The sequence below is a fragment of the Cebidichthys violaceus genome, unplaced genomic scaffold (assembly GCF_023349555.1).
Source record: "Cebidichthys violaceus isolate CVI_PGR_0920_01 unplaced genomic scaffold, fCebVio1.0.p SCAF_5, whole genome shotgun sequence".
NCBI classification, from domain to species: domain Eukaryota; kingdom Metazoa; phylum Chordata; class Actinopteri; order Perciformes; family Stichaeidae; genus Cebidichthys; species Cebidichthys violaceus.
In genome coordinates, this window is record NW_027176705.1 from 13,364,952 (window position 1) to 13,385,494 (window position 20,543).

The 20,543-nt window shown below is 38.6% G+C and overlaps 1 protein-coding gene across 2 annotated transcripts in view; it reads left to right on the forward strand.

Annotated features, from left to right (window-relative positions):
• Positions 1-20,543, forward strand: part of gpc6a (glypican 6a) — a 137,232-nt gene that overhangs the window by 111,183 nt on the left and 5,506 nt on the right. For both annotated transcript variants that reach the window (XM_068730726.1, XM_068730727.1), the window contains 2 exons: positions 17,597-17,727; positions 19,221-19,396. In XM_068730726.1, coding sequence (XP_068586827.1) covers positions 17,597-17,727; positions 19,221-19,396 — 307 coding nt within the window. The remainder of the gene's footprint in view (positions 1-17,596; positions 17,728-19,220; positions 19,397-20,543) is intronic.

Sequence of the window (20,543 nt, forward strand, 5' to 3'; positions counted from 1 at the left end):
TGAATTAGATACAAGTGCAGATACATATCCTCTTCCGTTTCCTGCTAAACCATTTAAAGCTACAATGAGTCCTGTAGTTGATTTATGTAGGAGTTTTTCATGTTGTCAATATCTACTGTAAATACAGCTTGTTGTGCTGGTTTAAACAATGCAGTCTGGTTTTATGTGCTTTGATTTATAATTTGCTGGGTGTATTTCGCTTTGTCTGAGATTCTTGATTTAAGTGAGATTACTGGAGTATTCATCTATAAAACTGAGTCCTAATTAACTGTATGATACTGTATAATGTTTATTAATGGTATGGCCCTACAGTGTTTCTAGAGGAATCTGTCTTCCTGTGGTGCTGATTCATCACTGGAACTGAATGACCTTGCCCCTCTAATTCAAAGAAACGCTTCTCTCAGTCATAAATACTGACCAGAGATTCAGTTTTTTGATCGTTTGTGTGCATATATTGTAGTTTGCTGTGTATTGAGTTTTTTTATGTATGTATGTATGTATGTATGTATGTATGTATGTATGTATGTATGTATGTATGTATGTATGTATGTATGTATGTATGTATATATATATATATATATATATATATATATATATATATATATATATATATGAAATTGATGGCAGGCCACAGAGGCTGTGATGTTTACTTTTGAAGAGGTGGATTTTAGATTGTTTGCTAAATCTAAAAGCTAAACTACGAACTGGCTGTGTTACATCAATATTGTAGCTGACCTCAGATTTTGCTACATTCTTGGTAATGGTATAGTGGCACGGCTCTAGGAATAACATTATCGGTTGGTTGGTCCAATGATTGAGTACAGACTGGAATTTCTCATCGGAAAGATTGTCACGATACTGTGTACAGACATTCATGTTCCCCAGAGGATAAAGCCAACTGACTTTGGTGATCCCCTGACTTTTCCCTTCAGAACCATCTCTTCATTTCTTTGTTTAATGACCAGATTTCTGTGAAACTAATAACATCAACTATCCTGCCTTAGTTGTACAGTTAACATGGTAAACTAAAATGATGGACATGATAAACATTAAAGTTGGTAACTATCGGCTTGTTAGCTGACGTTAGCATTTAGCTCAAAGCCTAAGTAAAGCCTCACAGAGCTGCTAACATGGTTGTGGCCCTTAGCCTCGCTCTCTACAACACACCACCAGTCATTTGAAGACACTGCTAAATATAATGCTCAAAATAAGATGCTCGGTCCAGCCGGTAAAATGCTACATTCATAAAGATGATAGGAAGAAACGTAACTATTCCTTCTGTTCATCACATTCTTGATTTACTGTCGAGATAAATTAAAGTGTTCAGTAAACAGTATAGCATTGGAGCATATCTTCCACTATTATAGATAGATGGATAGATACTTTATTCATCCCACAAGGGATTTATTTTTCCAATGATAAACAGATGCCTGATGACACACATCTGACAGAAATGACGTTGTTCTCTGTCAGCTTCAACTAACATTGCTGACAGAACATTACTGTCAATTTCTCCATTACACAAATGCTCACAAAAAAAATGTGACGGATGTCCTGAGGAGAATCCATTATTGATTTCTTTGACAGATTTCTAAATATTGTGAGGCTCTCTAATGGGTTGTTTGTTGTTGAGCACTGTTGAAATGAGGATGCAGTTGGGAAGAAAGTAAATCAGTCATTAGCGGTGGCCAGGCCTTTCTCCACGCTCCATTTCACGTTGTTTTAGCAGAGCGCCAGGGCCAGGAAACGATCTGGCAATGACCATTTTTCTCAGGAAGTGTGAAATATATGATCGGTATTTTATCTCTTCAATCAATCACAGTAATCCAGTGTTGATGGGCACCGCCTATACTTTAGTGTGCATGTGTTATTGTAGCCACACTATACTGAGAGGACTAAAGGGTTTCATGGAGATTTCGGGAAACACACTGTGAATTTGAATGCATGGAAAGAGACACAGAGCTGTACATCCCTTAGCGTCTGAATGGGAGTACAAATCTCTATTCCCACATGAAAGTTCCTTCCCGCCAGAGTAATCAGTCATTGAGGAAATCACTCCGCCCAGTGCAATTGCAGACACAACTGCCAATTATGACCGATGGTTACACGGCCAAATTGGTTAAATCCATGAGTCATGCCATAAAATGGATCCAGTTACAGCTCTGATGAAATTCTGCCATGTGCTGTCGATCGGTTCTCTACAGTTTTTTTTCTTTGATAGACACAATTTCTGTGTAGATCAGCAGGCAAAAAAAGAACAAGCGTTAACACCAGTTAATCACTCTGGTATGCTAATTCAGTATAGTGGGCATGCTGAGCTAATGTTTTAGCAGCATTAACAACCCCAGGGTGTGTGGTGCTGTTGGGGTCTCTAAACTCTACATTGTGCTGACAAAGATCTGGGGGAAAATTACGATACCCGTTTGTGGTGTCAGAAGTTGACTATTAAATATAATGACTGTGGCTGATGGAAAATGGAAGAGTGCCACCTGAGAATTTGGTTCTGATGATGGTATGTGTTGTGCAGTTTGTAACATTTCTACGGAATTGATTCCAAATCAATTGGTGCTCCTTTTTCTGCTCTAGTATAGATCAAGACATTCACAACTATTTCAGATAGGGACGTGAACTTACGGGTTTTGGCTTGAGAGAAGTTAGGGCCAGTTTGCCTCAGCTCCAACAACACAACCAACCTGTAATAAATTGGATTGAATTTTACTGTCTGTTAAGTGGTGTTGCTGGCCATAGAAGGTAAGCCAACATGTTGTCAAGGCTTTGTGCATATAATGTTCCAAAGAAGAAATTACTGTTCAGTGTTATTAATTTAAAAATTGAGCTGGGGAACCTGCAATCATTCCATCACTTTAGTGTTTTTAATCTTAAAAGTCTTCACTTTAAGTCTTCATTTCATACCTATCAATGATGAGTTTAAAATAATGGGATGCTGTGAACTGCATTGTCTCAGTTTTCACCTCCATGGCCATAATAGAGGGCGATGAATCCTTCTGTCCAAAGGTGATTCTGTCTGTCAAAAGAGATGGAAATCTGACAGAGACTGATGTGTAATCAGCCGTGTTCGCTCAACAGAGACCTGTCTGAATTAGGATTAATGTACGTGGACAGACACAACAGATCGATGTGGCCACCTTCTAACTTTTCAGAGTTTAAAGGCAGCTTCATCCCTTTACTTATCATTACATCCATGCCTTCCTCCACCTGCTTTACTTCCTCACAGTTAATTTGAGGTAGTTTGCTCTTTTACGTGTTTTTACCGTTCTCATTAAACACTCTTCTTTTTAGTACTTTCATGCTTTGCTAAATTAGCACTGCACACACACTGATGCATCAAGCAGAAAAATGTTCTTTATGGTTATGGGGGGGGGGGGGTTTGATGCTCCAATCTCTCACAAAAACATATAATTGAGCAAAAATGTAGCATGAAAAGAAGACCAACTCGCAGCACTCTGTGTCAGCGTGTCTGTTACGGCTGAAAAAGAAAAAAAGGGCTAGACACCTACTGTGATAGACAGCACAGTATGGTTCATGCTGCAGGGAGAGGTGCATTACAAAACGATATGTAGTTGTTTGGTAGTTTGCAGTTAGTTTCTTAGTAGGCTCTTCTCGGCTTCTGCAGCTCACTTACATAATACACAACAATAAGGCTGCTTGATTTATACCGACAAAATCAACAGTGTTCAGACTGATATTTGCACAAAGACATCCTGTCAGATTTCCCGTCTCATTCGCTCTGACGTAATGAGCGTCAATGATAGCCTTCTTAACCTCGACATCTCATTGTATGTGAAATTAAATTTAAAGTGTGCATCTCCCTGTGCGACATAGTTTACCGTAATCCTTGCTATTGCTATTAGACATGGTAGAGACAGGTTATTTTATCTGTTGTTTGTTAGCAGGCTTCTGCAGTTTGCACTTGGAATTAAAAATAGGGGTGATTTTGCTGATTTTGTGTTTCTACATAAATGTAATGATGAACAATAAACCTGGCAACCAGGGGACAGGTGTTGGAGACATGCCATTTAGAATTCCTTTTGGGCCACTAAAGTACAGTATTGTGAACAGCAAAACATTTTTCCTTTGTATCATATATTAATGTAAATGATATGGTTAATTAACATTCTGCTGCATGTGAATACCTACAATGTGGCCAATATGCATTGGGATGCACTGCTGTAGTAATTTCAGTGTGCTAGACGTTCTGATTAATTAACCAATCACTAGACTCTGACATGTTGCAGTGAGTGAGTTTTCTTGTCAAATCACCAACAGACAGGTTATTCACACATTTACTCAAAGGCAACCTGAACCAGGTACCAGTCTTTACCCTTTTCTTCTAGCACACAGTCTTGGCACCACATTATCTTCAATTTTAGAGTAAATTAGAGTAACTTCTCATCTCAAAGCTAAATTTGGGCTCAAACTGGTCCACTGAACCTGGCTGCTTTACCATCTGAGCAGCTTGTCAGGAGGCGCTGCCAGAAAGCCACAGCATGCACTGGGATCTGTCTCAGCTCCTGCTGAACTGCTCATCAGAAAGCTGTTTAGCCAACCACTGTTTCCCATGACATAGTGTGGTTAGCACGCCTGCCTAAAAGGTAGAAGGTGTTTCCCTTGCTTCAACGCAGCAGAGCCGTTTGAGCTAAACTCATCTATGTGGGTAGACAGGCAAGCTGAATTGAACCACAGTGTGTCCAAGGAAATCCTATTAAGTGCATTATTCAAAGCCCTGAATCACAAAATGCAGGACCATTGTGTTTGAGGTAAGCTAACCCAATTGCTATGAGCACAACGAGGAACTGACCATTTTGTGGAGCTTCCCCTTGGAGTTTTTCCTACTTTTTTAGAATAAGTCTTAACCACGCTTTATATAGTTTAAATCCCTCAGTGCAGAGAGACTGGTTCAATCCACAATACCATTAAGTGGCTTGTGTTGGTGTCCATGTGACCTAGAAAGTGGAGGACTTGTAGTGATCCTTCACACTATCCTTGCATATTTATCAAGATTACATAACTTTAAACTCTGGTTAAGATTCATCAATGCAGCCATTCTTTCCAGAAGTGCAACAGTATCTGGTCCATTTATTTGCCTTTTCTGCTTTGATTCATAAAGTGTGTGCCAAGATAGCAGAAGCTCACTTTGCTCAGTGTGCTTCAATACTGATGCAAGAACAGTGTTCGGGTCTATTCCATCTTACTGTTGTTCATTTGGTTTGGTAGAAGTTACAGAGGATTTGTTTCTTATGCAGTGTTCTTATGCGATGTTTGGGCTGGACACTAGCGTGAAGAAAAAGTCCAATGGAACAAATTACAGTAATTTCTCTTTTTTTGTGTGCCTATAACTAACCCAGGGTAAATCAATACTGATGCCTTCCCAACTGTAAATTATTCATCCATTTCCATTTCTGCTCATTACTGTTGTACTGATGAAGGGGTTTGAGTGTGTTCCAGTATGCAATGGACATTTCGCCAGTCAATTTATGACCTAACACATGAAGACATTTGCATTTTTTACATTTAAAGTCTCCTGACTCAAGAGTTCAATGACAAATGTAATTAACACCCACATGCACGGGATTTAAACTAATTTATACCATAAATTATAGAAGTGTGGAACTGAATATATTGTGTCATAGATTTTAGATTGTTCTTCCTGCCTGTGTCCAGATCTTAATGCATCAAAACTGCAACCAACTTCTTTATAAAGTTGCTTTAGTAACTTTACCTTACAGATAAGCATCTGTTTACAAAGCCTTTCCTCCAAACGGTGTGTTTACCCTTGGGATGGGACACAAAACCAGCTGTGTATGAAACTTCCATCTGTGCTTACATTAGTCAGGTCACGCTTTGCTTAGCACGAATATGCAGTACTAAAACTGCACAGTACCCTTATCATTTGAGGTCCAATTTTACTGCTTTAATGACAATGAGTTCAGTTGTGTCCAATAGGACTGTAAACATACTATCAAAGACAAAAATAATAATAATATAATTAAGGTTTAGCTAGCATCTTGTATGCTGATGTAATGAAGAACCACCTTGTTTATTTAATGACTCGTGCAATATAATGTTTTCTAACAAGCGCATTCATTCAGTTGGACACAATTACAGTTTGGGCATACATATACAACATATAACATTTATACTTTGTTTCTCTGACTACCTTCATATGTGTGGTTTTCTACTGGACCATTGAAGAGATAGCTGAAATCAAATGTCTTCCAAGCCCATTTTTGTGTCTTAACAGTCAGCTTTCCCTATACAAGTTTCATAGGCCTTTAAGGGAAGGACTGGTGTGTGTGTGTGTGCGTGCGTGCGTGCGTGCGTGCGTGCGTGCATGCGTGTGATTCATTGGACTATGAGTGTTGGTACTGAGGTGCTAAAAATGACACCATGTGTATCATTTGCCTGTAGTTCATCCTGGAACCTAATCGTCATCTATGTAAGTGTTGACTCTTCTGTTCTCAATCTTTGAGTCCCTCAGCGGCAACATCCCTCCAGCATTATTATGTGCACAGGTGTTTGTTTTTTTTCCAAACTAATGCTGTTATCAGCGTACAGTTTTTTTTAGAATATTTTAAAAAAAGCTTGCAAAATCTGTAACTGTAACAGTTTCTCTATCCATACAGAAACGTCATACAAAGAATAACAACACATTTGATTAACTTAATACAATTCACAAAGACATCTTGTTTGATGCTTGTTTTCCCAAAAGTTTTCTTATTTTTTATATAAAGTAACCAGCTCAAGACATCAAGTTATATTTTTGTGATACTAAATGAGTGATGTATGTCATTGTATTTGTTACAAGAACATTTTCAAAACAGGTCGAACTTCTTTGGAAACAAATGAGAAAAGTTCAGCCCACACACTGTTTCATCAAGTTAAGGAAAGGATAAACATGTTCAGTGTTTACAGGAATAATCTGTTGCTGAAGTTATTTTCCTATGTTTATGTTAAGACGCTGAGATGAACTTTTTCCTCCAGTTTTACTTTTTTACATTTTACATACTTGACTAATTGAAAAAAGCCATATGTCAGTGGTCTACAATTTCACAATATTAGTATTTGTTTGTGATGTTTCACAATATATTCAGTATTGAAATTGAAAAATACAGCAACGGTGAAAAGGACCACTTCAAATCAGAATGGGTGCTGCAAACATGCATATTCATTGATGTTGGTGTGAAATTCGCCTCTGCTCAATATCCGTCTGTTCAGCCAGAGTAGGACAGGGCACGTGCTCGGCTCCAAGAGAAATAATGACAAGACTGACAGAAGAAGTTGGGGATGTTAAAGGATACATTTTCCTTTCAGAGATTCATCATGCAGATGCCCTCTTGTTGGTTCCCCTGAGTTCTTCCACACTGGCTGCTCTTTTTTTGTTCTCTCTTTACGGTTATGTTTTAGAAGGTTTTCTGTTAATAATCTATTCATGTGCTCAAGACTGATTGCAGCCGATAACAACTGACTTTTTACAAGTTGAATGAGACCCAAGACAGTGCCATAATGCAACATTTTAATAATATTCCTTGCCCTTGATTTGGAAAGTGCAACAAAATAAATAGTTCATCACTTTTTTGTAAAAAAAAGAAGCATGTGAGTTCATTTTTGCCATGGTTCTCATGCTTGGAAATCTACATTTTTTTGTATTTATAGTATTTACAAAATAGCCAGCTAAAATAATTGTGGTGATTAGATTCCTTGTTTTGCATATTTTCTCATTTCTTTGCTCCCAATGGAGCTGCACTTTAGAAGATCAGTGTCTAAAATGTAAGATCTTATTATTGACAGATACTACAGTAAATATGATGTGATATTGAGCAAATCCTTTTATGACTATATTGCATGTTCAATTACATGGATAACAAGTGAACACACACACACACACACACACACACACACACACACACACACACACACACACAAATCGTGAAGGTTATTGGGCAAAGCAGTTCTCATGGACTAGTTGTGAATTGCATACTAACTTTACCTACTTCCTGTTGTTGGAATTAACAGATGTGTTATTATGATTATAAAACCAATTACATAATTAGCTGTAGACATGATCAGAAAATATTGCATTAAACTGTTCACCTTTTGTGAGAGTTAGAAACCACCGCTTTTACAGCGGCAAAAACATATTTTTACATTTAATCAAGACAAATGTTTATCTAAATCCTTGTCTGCATCAGTATACATATTTGTGCGTAATACCCCCTATATTGGGTAGCTGCATTAAAGGTTTATTTGGCATTTTAAAGAGACTTCATGTGTAACTTCCTGTAAACTGCTCCTCTGATACCATCCTATCCTGTCAGAAACTCTGCCTCCTCTTAAGAGGAGACTCATACTGAGCAGGGCTTGTTATTTCCCATGTCAGCAATTCTTGCACACAATTCAACATCTGGTTTTGATAACTGTTCTAGTGCATGTGGAACAAAAACTGTCCTGCCACAACACTACAGCAGCAGGGCTCAACTCTAACTGCAAAACATATTTAATATTCTTGATGGCTTGGCCAGAGAGGTGCAGACTCTTGAGCCCTTCGATATTTCTCTGTGCTATTAACCTTGGCCATCACTGCTACCTTGTACTTGTCACAGCTTGAGCCAGATAAAAAATTCAGCTTCTGAACGCTTTGAATAGCACCAAAGTATCTCCATCATCCTGGCCATCAGCTTTAATGATCAGTGATTCCACAGTTAGAAACCTTATAACCTGGATAAAACCAAACTGCGTCTCAAATACAAACATCCAGAAGTCCCATCTTTAAATAAGACATCAGAATGCAAAGAGGGTCACTGTCTTTGCTAAAAGTAAACCTTAGTTACAGACTAAAGAGATATATATAGATATAGATATAGATATAGATAGATAGATAGATAGATAGATAGATAGATAGATAGATTTTTTTTTTTTTTTTTTTTTTTATTATACTATAGCTATACAATAACAGCGATGTAATCCACCTCCTGCAGACCCTTTTTTTTTTATCCCACACTCGTAAACTATTGAATAGTCACAAGGCTGTTGTCCGCATGCAGTGTCGTCACTGACAGTTACAGGCTAATCTAGTCTGGGGTCACATATATTTATTTTGAAAAAGAATGGCCTTCACCTTAATTAATGCTCCAGTCATATGAATGCTAAAAGTCTAAGACGTTAAATATTTCAAACTAAATAAGCAACATCAAAATGAGCTTTAACAAAGAAAAAAACATCCTTTGGTTTCGTTTATTAAAGTTGAATTCTAAAAAAACATGTAATGCGCGTCATACAACCATGTGGTTATGGTTTAATCAGATGTGATTAAGAACGGCCGGGAAACAATAAGCAAACAATTTTTTTTAAATGAGCCCAGCCCTCCTCAAACCAGGGAGAAGAGCCCAGAAATGTGTGTCTCTGTACAACCTTATTCAAACTCACACTCCAGTAAGAAGCTGGTATTGTTTTTAACTCCAAACCACATCATTTGTGCTTTCATATCCCCCCCCCCATATTATTGTTACTGTGTTTGTTGACATATTTTGGGTTGTGGAGTATTTTTTTTTAGATTGGTGCTATAGCTCTAAAAAATGCAGCCGGGCTTCTTACCTGGACTAGAATGAGGAAACACATTATCTCCCTTTTGGCCCTCTGAGACTGGGTTCCTCTGAAAATTTCTATTGATTTAAATTCTATTGTTAGTATTTAAACCACGTTCTGGGCTTTTAAATCAACATGAGCCCAAACACACATTGAGATCATTTTGCAAGGCCCGTGTGACTGTCTACACTCAGATCAGGGGGCACTGGGATTTATCCATTACGGCCCGTTTTTTATTATTCATTCTTGAGGAAATTGGGTGTTGTATGAGTCAGTTAACAAGACTGACAAGCTAGTGGTGCATGCTTGGGTTTTGATTTATATTTACTTTGCAAATTCTGTGAGTCACTTTGCTTTTGTGAAATTGATTAAGATAGAGTTTGATAATGGCCCATGCGTGTTCTTAGGCAGATAATCACTGTTAACAAAGACTTAAGCAGGGGACAATCACAGTGTTTAAAACTTGCTTCAGTGTGCAATGGCTACAATTACTCTCTGTATACAACTCTTCACAGTGACAACCAGACAGAAAGCATCTGCATATACTTAACATTTATCAGCATTCATGTAAGAAAGGGCTTGTAATGTGCCAAGACAAAACCTCAACTAAACAAACAGAATACCATGAGAGGCTGGAGAGTTCTGGTTGATTTGCTGTTGACATGTTTAATGAGTTTAGCTCAAATCTAAGTCTAACGCAACTAGAGTCAACCGTGTGTTATTTGGAGCTGAAGCAGGTGGATATGACCTCTGAAAGCCCTAATTTAAATTACTGGACCTACATTAACATGCATTGCTGCAGGTTACCCTACATGCTCTAATGGATCAACAAGCACTTGACACCACGTCTAAGACTGTGCAAACCCAGGAGGAGGCGGGTTGGGATAAAGCTTTGTTTGAATAAAATATTTGATCCAGGCAGTACACTAAGGAAAGGAGGAGATGGATAAGAATGGTAAAACTGTGCTTGTGTAATTTTTGTATTTTGGCAATTGAAACTGCAAATTTGGAGGAGATGCTCTATTTTGTGTTGTCACAATGCCCTGTTTGGTATTTTCTGTTGGCACATAATAAAAACAAAGAATGCACATGGTTTTGAAAAAGTGTAGTTATAGCTCAAATCACCTGGAGTGACTCAGCCAAAAGTAAGGGGTCACTGTTACCGTCCCACCTCTGCATGCTGTCTGTGACATGCCCATGTAGTGCAACTACACATACAGCCAAGCCAGTGACCAACAGCCCTCTCAATTATTAAGTCAGACTTGGAAGATGAATATAGGCACACGGACCTTTGACCAGGGGGTTGTAGGTTTTTTGCCATTACCTCTGTTTTGCGTCAAAGTGGATCACATTGTTTTTGTGAAATTGATTAAGATATGCTTTGTTAATGGTTCTAAGCAAATAATCCCTGTTGTTAACAGAGACATAGGCTACATCCACACTACTACGTTTCCATTTAAAAATCCATATCTTTTGCTACGTTTACACTGAGCGTCCACACTACTCCGGAGTTTTAGATCACCAAAAACAAAGCAGTTTAGAAACGCTACCGAAGCCAGGCAAGTTTGAAAACTCTGGGGTTACTTCTTAGTGTGGACAGGCGTCACAGCATGAGTTTTAAAACGATAACGTAGACACCCGCTTTGGCTACTTGATTGGGTCTTAGCACTCACGACGTGTCCTTCCTTGATTCGTCATGCCCCTATCATGTGACCCTTTTCCGGAAGAAAACAAACAACAACAGCATTGATTACAGATTGACTACCAGGTTAATTCAACATGGATAACTGATTACAGGCGTTGCTGACCTTGTTGTCTTTACTAGCAGCTGTTGTGCAGGTAAATTCTGCATTTATAATTCTTTTACTGACAACATACGGTGGAAGCAGCTGTTATTGGATTGATTAGCGAGTGTCCAGCAGCGTTATCAGCCATACAGAGCGGACATCTGAAGTCACGGTTTGTGGCTTTGAGGAGGGCGATGGACACAAATCAGAGGATTTTCCTTTTCTTATTAATGTTTATTTTGTTCTGCACTACTATTGTGAAGTTCACACAGAAACTGTAAACGAACGTAAGCATAAATGCTCTCCAGTACGACTGGGACCTTACCCACCAGCAGAGCTACGAGTGTGACAACAGACAATGAAACAGAAGAAACGAGGGAGAATGTTGACAAATGTATTGACCCATAATCTAGTAAACTTTGATGTGTAAGTGTTTATTTTGAAGTTAATTAGTTGTGTGTGTGTGTGTGTGTGTGTGTGTGTGTGTGTGTGTGTGTGTGTGTGTGTGTGTGTGTGTGTGTGTGTGTGTGTGTGTGAGAGAGAGAGATCAAGACCTGCAGCCTTATCACTAAGTCTGAAAAGTAAAACTCCTAAAACTGTCCACGAAATGTGTCTGTTTAAGTATATAGAGGAAGATTTTGGAGGAAGATCTTGAGTACTGAAGATTCAGCTGCATCTAATCCTGTGGCTGCAGCAGCAAGCAGTAACTTTTCTAGCTGGAGTCATACTCACTGCCCTGGGCGATCATGTAAATACACATGGTTAGATTTTGGTCTGCACAATTCACCCTCAGTGCGGTGTCTATGTGTGCTTATGTGTGCGTATATATGTTTGCATTTATTTATGAAGTGTTTATTTACTGCTGTAGTTTTGTAGTGGAACAGGCGTTTCTTGAAACTGAACTTTTGACACTGTTTATGTGGTCTGCACATGTGTTATACAGATGGAACACAACTGCATTATACTTTCATAGGCATCAATTCTCAAATGAATCATTAATGGATTCATTTACTTATATGTTTATAAATATAAATTTATCTTCGCTGTCTCCACAGACATTCGGCTGTCAGAATAGATCATATCAATTTATAATTTGGAGGTTCAAGTACAACAACCAATCACATTCTGATATGATCTATATTTTGTTGTTAGTGCCGGGATGCTTTTGGGCCATCATGAATCACAGCCACACCAGGATGTGTTAAACCTCACCATGACAGGACTACCACATCAAATGTGAGGGCAGTCTCCTGCAGTGGTATCCTGTTGGTACAGGCCCTTTCATGTCTTGTTAAGACCCGAGGCTTCACTGTATGCACTCTCCCAAATCCCCAGTGTAGCTAGGACATGATGAGGGGTGTGTGTGTGTGTGTGTGTGTGTGTGTGTGTGTGTGTGTGTGTGTGTGTGTGTGTGTGTGTGTGTGTGTGTGTGTGTGTGTGTGTGTGTGTGTGTACATATTTTTCTTTTCTTGGCTATTACTGGTGTCCACATGCACTTTATATGAATAATGAGGGCTTTAACTGTAACTGGAAGGTCAAGAATAAATAAATGGGATGAGAATATTTTATTTTTCATGGTTTTCAGAATCATAAATTTGTAGATGCTAAAAATGAATGTATGAATTAGCTGTGTGAGATTATTTCTATTCCTGAAGTAAAGAAAAAAGCATGCAAGTTTACTTAGAACTGCAAGGTAAACCAAACAAAAGTCTTGAAGCAGAAACAGTCTCCATCAGATCTACATATTTCAGTATGAATGAGGCTTCCTCATAACACCATATATAATAGTGAATAAGGTGGAAGCCACAGTTTTTACTGTAACTTCCAGTTATGGCATTTCTTTCCTCATGGCCATTGGTTTTTTTTCTATGTTGACAACTTTAAGTTTGGTGATCTGGTGTTGTGGCCATTGACGCCGGTTTCCTCCATGGATGTAAAGAAAACTGGATAAAGCGTTGGAGGCAAGGACCTGTTCATTCCTTAGAAAGTTGCCAATTGGCGCATAAAGCAAAAAAAAAAGTATGACTTCTGACTTCAGATGGAAATACTCAATGATCTGGTGATCTTCTGCATCAACTGGCCCACAGAGCAAGCACGCTAGCGTTTCCTTTAACCCCACCTCCCAGCCGCTCGGCCATGGGCTCATTCACATGAATGGCTGAAGGAAAATAACTCTGGATATTTCTACTTTTAGGACCTAATAATTTAAATAAGGGCTTTTTAAGTGTTCACGCCGGGAAGTTGATTTACCTCAACACAAATTGTTTGTTTTCCTTATGTAAGTCTATAAAGAATCGTCTTTCTGAGCTCAATGGCATCACATGACGGACCCCTAAATTGTAATTCAACCATTTGGCTACTACGTAAAATTTGTTTCAAGGCTGGCGCTCTTCCTGCAGGCTTGGTTTCCTCTGGTTTGAGAAACAGTTAACCAATCAGCTTAGTAGTCTGTATTAGAATGTTGACATAATTTCCCCACATAGCTAGCTAGCTACCAAGCTACATGCATGAAAAATTGCGACAGAAAAATGGTGACAGGCATGGATGAGCTCTACAAGTGGTTGGTGAACGACTTACAGAAAAAAAAAAAAACTTTCATCTACATACTTTTTTGATCAATGTGAAGTTGAGTGTTCCTATACTGCTGCAGCAGCGCATAGTGTTCAGTGTTGGTGGCACTGCTGCATCTCTTGCTACTGAACTAAATGAAATATTAGCTTATATGTCAGATCCTAAGATAGATGATAATCAAAAACATGTGTTTTTGGTGGCCATGGCTTTGCATTCAGTAGACATGTCCATTGGAGCTAATCATGGCTGTATCATTATGCACGAAAACTCACACTATCAATGGATCAACATGCTGTACGGTTTTAATCCAGTGAAGGCATATATAAACTCAGCTTATGTAGTCAAGTAAAGTTTGTTTGTTTTGGCTTTCCAGACACACAACAGCAACAGTTCCCAACCCAGCATAAACTCTTTTATCAAAGACCAAAAAAACGTATGACATACATGAAAAAACCTCAGGAGGAGAAATTCTAGAGAAAGATTTGTATTCGTCAGACAGCAGGGAGTGCAGTAGGAGCTGTGGGTGGGAAAGTGGCAAAACATGAACAAAAAGTTGTAGCAGTTAGTAGAAATACAATATGCAGCAATAGGATTATAATTCTACAATATGATTATACCAGATCCAATAAATGTAGCAAATTCAATATAAGAGGCCCAATACATTAGTCTAGGAAATGGGTATAAAGAGATGAATCCATTAAAAATCACTCAGTTTGTCATATTTTGTCAGGTAGGTGGGATCGGGATTAGGGGAAGGGGTGAGTGGTGCTAAATGAACCACAAGGTTGACCACTCCATTTCCCACCTTTACTAAATTCATTTTTAAATCTCAGTGAGGGATTGTTTTCAGAACAACAGCTGGTGCGTGCAGATGTGTACGACTGTTAAATATTTAGCATAATGGGGAAGTAGTTATATAACCTGTCAAATTCCCAGCACCCTCAAGAAAGCAGAGTTAATTTATACTGGATGAGGGTGTTTACTTTATTCAGCAAAGGCTTTATTGAAAGAACCACAGGCTATACCAAGATATACAAAATATTGCTGCTCACTGGGTTATTACCTCAGGCATGGTAGAACTAACCTGACAGCTTCCAATCTCTCTCAACTGTCTCTCCACCAGCCTAAAACAGCAGAGCAGTCGGCTCCACGTCCTTCACCAACCACAAAGCACACTGCTGCAACATGCAGAGTGCCCCCAGGATTTACACCTGACGACTGACAAATGTTATCTCGTCCATAGATACATGTATGTTGACTAAAGAAGCACGGTCAATTTCAAGTTGTTTTCTTTTTGACAGAACACAATAACAACCCCCTATTGGTAATCCCATCCCCTGACTCGTCATAGCTTTGTATTTTATCCCAAGTAATGTGTTTGGGGTGTAGTAAGAGTGATATTTGGCATCTAACTGCATTATCATGCCAAGGTAACTATCTTACTAAGCTTTGGGGAAAAGTATTTACCTTTTCCCCAAAGCTTTTTACTACTAGCTACATTATTTTTTATATAAAATCTATATAAATCTATAATATAAATCATACAGAAATGAACTAAATTAAAAAACTAAATCTCCTAAAGAGGTGTAAATATGTTTGCAATGCATTTGAGGGCATATTTGCAGTAGATATCTCATCCAAATACTTGATGTATTGTATTATAAAACATGAGCTAAAATGCAACTTTTGGGAACACATTTACTTTAAGAAATCGAATGACACTATTCCCGATCTGATAATAGGTCGCATATGTAAAAGGTTGCACAGAACAGTTACCACTGGTGAAACATATATGACACCTGATCTGCTGTGTAAATGATAACATTTACTAACCCATGTATTTTTTTTAAATTGCAGTTAATCTAGCAAAGTCCTCCATATTCTGATATGCTGAGAAAAAGCGTATCTATTGCTACAAACCACCAGGTTGATATGTCAGAATATCAATTACAGTGGCAGTTATATTTTCTTTCCTGTGCTTCATGAAAAACCCTTTCAACCAATGAAGAGAGGCCTGATGTAAAAGGCTGTAACTTTCATCCATCGCTCCTCGCTTGTTAATGAAAGGGTTTGTTGTGGGAGGTGTGCAATTCCTTGTGTTTGTTTTATTAATTCTCGAGATTTTGTTTTGGTGCTGCCACAGTACTAGGCCTACAACTGATTGTCCTGACTGAACTCTTTTAACAACCACTTGAACTGTGTGGTTCAAAGATTTTAGCCACAGCAGACAACAGTGTTTCTTCTCTAAGGTTGAGGTAAAATATATCAATATACGTTTGTATTACTTTGGCAACTCGGCTGCAATATTACTATTAAGAATAGAGGCATTGGGTTTTGCATTAAATCAGATGTTGTTTTTGAAATATTTGGGTATAAATTGTATGAGACAGATATTTAACAGTCTAAGCTTTTCAGAGCCTTGAAGAATTCAGCAGCTGAAATTGGTTCAAGTACAAAACAATTTACAGAAAAAATTGCAACCCTGTTGAAAGCAATAGAAATTCACAGAGAAGGTTGTGACCCATCAACAATGTTCTTTCTAGCCAAAATATATTTTAAAACACACACACACACACACACACACACACACACACACACACACACACACACACACACACACACACACACACACACACACACACACACACACAATGAATACATCAACTCGCTGTCTAATACAAGGCTCTTTGTTTTATGGATGCAGGATTTAATACCTTGGGGATTTGTTTGTGTATTTGTTTCGAGTTTTTAAGCGTAACAACACCTGCCTTTTTAGTTCCATTCAGGCTTTTTTTTTATTTAGCTGTACCAATCTTCCATGCTGAATTTACTGACATTCCAGGAAGTCACTGCAGCCAACAAACAGGACAGCTTATAACTCCTATGTAAAAATAGCAACTTGTGTTTTGTAGACTTTATCTGGATCAACTAAAACAATATATCATGTAAATGAGGGAGCTTTAAAAAAGGTGCTGGTCAGCGGATTTAGTTTCATTGAGACGGAGCCAGGCTAGCTGTTTCCCCCTGTTACCAGTCTTTGTGCTAAGCTAAGCTAACAGGCTGCTGGTTTAGCTTCATACATAAAGAACGGAACGACAAAAGGGACACAATGTGCTTCTGTACGCGATGAGTCCTCTTGGTTGGGTTTGTTTCCGCCTGTTTGCTGGTCACCCCCTCAAACTTCTTGCTGAGTCCAGATGGAATCAGTCGGGGGTGACAGCTCATGCCAAATATCAAATTCGAAACCCCAAGTCTTGTATGAATCAGAAATTAACACAATATGGATAGAAGTGGACAAGAAGAAGAAGAAGCAAAATGGAAAGAAAAAGAATCCCAGTCCCAACAGTACTTCTCTCCTGATGGAACAAATGAACAGAAGGGGTACTGCAACTACATACACTTTTGCTGCCACATGAATGTTTAAAATCCCAATGTTTCACACTCCTATACAGAGATGGAGCTATTGGAGTCTGCTGTATTTACGTTTGTTTTATCTCTCTTTTATGTTTTAACTGAAAGTAGTGGAATCAATTTTAAATTCTGAGAACTGCATAAATCTGTGTCACTTCTCAGCCTTTAAAATACAAAATGATCAACCTTAATATATATCATATTTTTGTTTTGGCCCACGGCAGGTGATTGACATCAAAGAGAAATTGAAAGAGTCCAAGAGGTTCTGGTCCAACCTGCCAGATGACATCTGTGCCAAGGGCAAGCTCACCGAGTCTGACGAGGATCAGTGCTGGAACAGCCACACGAAGGGCAGGTGAGGACTTCTGCTACTCTTTAGAACCACAGCAAAGTCACCCTACTCCACAGTTATCACATTTTGCCTGCCAGGGATTAAAATAACCACACTGTGTTCCCAGATTAACAGTCTCTGTGTAAGTACAATGGTTAGTGCTTCTATGGAAAACTTCAATATAAGCTCCGAGGCTCTAATACTCAGAGGACTGTGGAGTTTCAAACACCTCTTATCACCACTGCAGCGTGTAGAGTGTCGCCGAGCCATACAGTAGATTGGACAGTGAGTTGTTTTCTCTGACGGTGAACCAGGGACGCTGGCAGAGAAAATGTATCACCCCATCACTTTGGCCCTCTCCAAGTGACAAAATCACCAGATGGTGCAATAAAAGACATGGTAGATATCTTGTTTGTGCCAGTAACATTTGTAGGCATTGTTCTAAATCTAGAAGGTAATTTGATTGCCCAGTGATGGTAAACCATCAGTATAAGTTAGACCATGTTAGTAGTGTGTTATGAATTCAGCGGATTCTCCTGTTACTTAAACATTGACTTTGCAAACTTTACTTTGTATAAAACTTTTCAAATGAAATACATAAAGAATGGTTCAATGGTGACATATCAACATATGGAATGAAATGATACATATGCAGTGCATTTTTTTATTATTGTGCTTCAGTTAAATTGTTTTTGATTTACTGTTTAAATAAATTGTAGTCATCTGTGGGCATCAGGCACATTAGGGCTCTCTGTAGCAAAGGGCAACTACTCCCAACATGAAATAGACTATTGAGCTTGATTACACACTTATGTTTTCCTTGATTTAAGCAGCCGTCGTTCAAAAGAGTAGCTCTTATGAATCCATCTCATTTCAGTTGGTCTACTTCAGTCAGTTCTCAGCCTCTTACACCAAGATCATAAGATATTCACACAAATTCCACAATCTCTACAGATTATCTGTGTGTGGTGTTGTGGCGACAGGATGCAAAGTACTGGTCAAACCCACTTCATTTAGTGAAAGACACAATGGCTGCATAAGGAGCCGATACTGGCATATGACAACAACTGATTGCATCGGTGGGCGAGAGAGCACCAAACAAAACAAAAGTACTGTAGGCTAAATTAAGAGAACATCCTAACCGCTTTGACACCACATATGCTGCAAACAAATAAAACACAAGCAAATTAAACAAATATGGCATAAATAGACAAGTTTTAGTCGTGTTCCGTGAAATACTTTTTTCCCCGGATAGAGAGAGAGATATATATATATATATATATATATATATATATATATATATATATATATATATATATATATATATATATATATATATATATATATATATATATATATATATATATATATATATATATATATCTGGTTGATATGTATATCAACTAGACATTTTGTAATACATCTCGAAAATATTCCCATAAAGGCCCATTTCAAAAGTGTTTCCAGTTTAAGGAGATTTTAGGTGATTCAAGTTGGTGCTGTGTGATTGTGTCCAGATATTTCCCTGAAGTGGTGAAGGAGGGTCTAACCAACCAGATAAACAACCCAGAGGTGGATGTGGATATCACCAGGCCTGACACACTGATACGACAGCAGATCATGGCTCTACGTGTCATGACCAACAAACTAAAGAATGCTTACAATGGAAATGACATCTACTTCCAGGACTCAAGTAAGTTCTCCAATCCCTTAGGTGTTTGCAAGTGCAGGTGGAGACGAGATAATAATAATAACAATTTACAGTAAAATACAGAGAGAAAAGTTTCTGTCAGTTTTGATTTGGACCACACACACACACACACACACACACACACACACACACACACACACACACACACACACACACACACACACACACACACACACACAACCCCCGCAGAAGTATAAACTGTTTCAAAATAAGATCCCAGGTGTCATTCATGTAGTCATCATCCAACTCCACAGGATGCATCACTGAGGCAAGACTGACATTATTAGGAGAAGAAATCACTGTAGGTACAGTGACACAGACATTGATGGAGAGCCACGGCTATGTTTAGGAAGATGAACATCTCCAATGCTGCCATGACAGTAACCGTTCTTTCCTCCTGATTATGGATCCCATTCAGCTGACAAGATGGAGGATTCTCTGAGCTTCAAATGAAATGTGTGACTGCATGACTACTGCCACTAACTTTAGTACAACTCCATTTTTGTTGCCGTCTTGTTTGTTAGGAGTGTAGTCTTCTTCGACACTAGAAAACCCAGTACTGCTACAACAAGATGTTTTGCATAGATTAATATCTCTGTCACCTGCAAAGACCAGGCACTTAGGGTGAGAAGAAACTGTGTAGTGAAGTCAGTTCATTTTAATACATTCTCCCCAAAAACCTTACTCAATCACCATCGTCACTGACAGTCTGGGCCCCGAACATATGTGGCCTCATTGGGCCCCCTTCTCATTTTACTGTATCATTTGTCACACACTTGCAGTGGTTATTAGGGTTTTTGGTAATTAAGTTACCTTGCACAGCAGCTGGATTATTGCGTTTTCACAAGATCATGCAAGAGATGAGAAAATCCATCTTGTCAGGCTTCAAGTAATTTGTTTATGTCCGGTAAGCCAGAGCACAGACCAATCAGCATCCTGTGAGGAGCTACTGGCTTAGGTGTGTGTGAGACGACACAGAGAGGCGCCGCTTTGTTCAAAATAACAATGGCGGCTACTGGTAGGTTAGCATAGACCTGGTGAGTATTTCTTCATTGAAAGAAAAGCAAAGAACGACACTGAAGGTTTTTCTTGATGGAAAACGTTTTTTTTACCTCCTCTTCACTTCGGA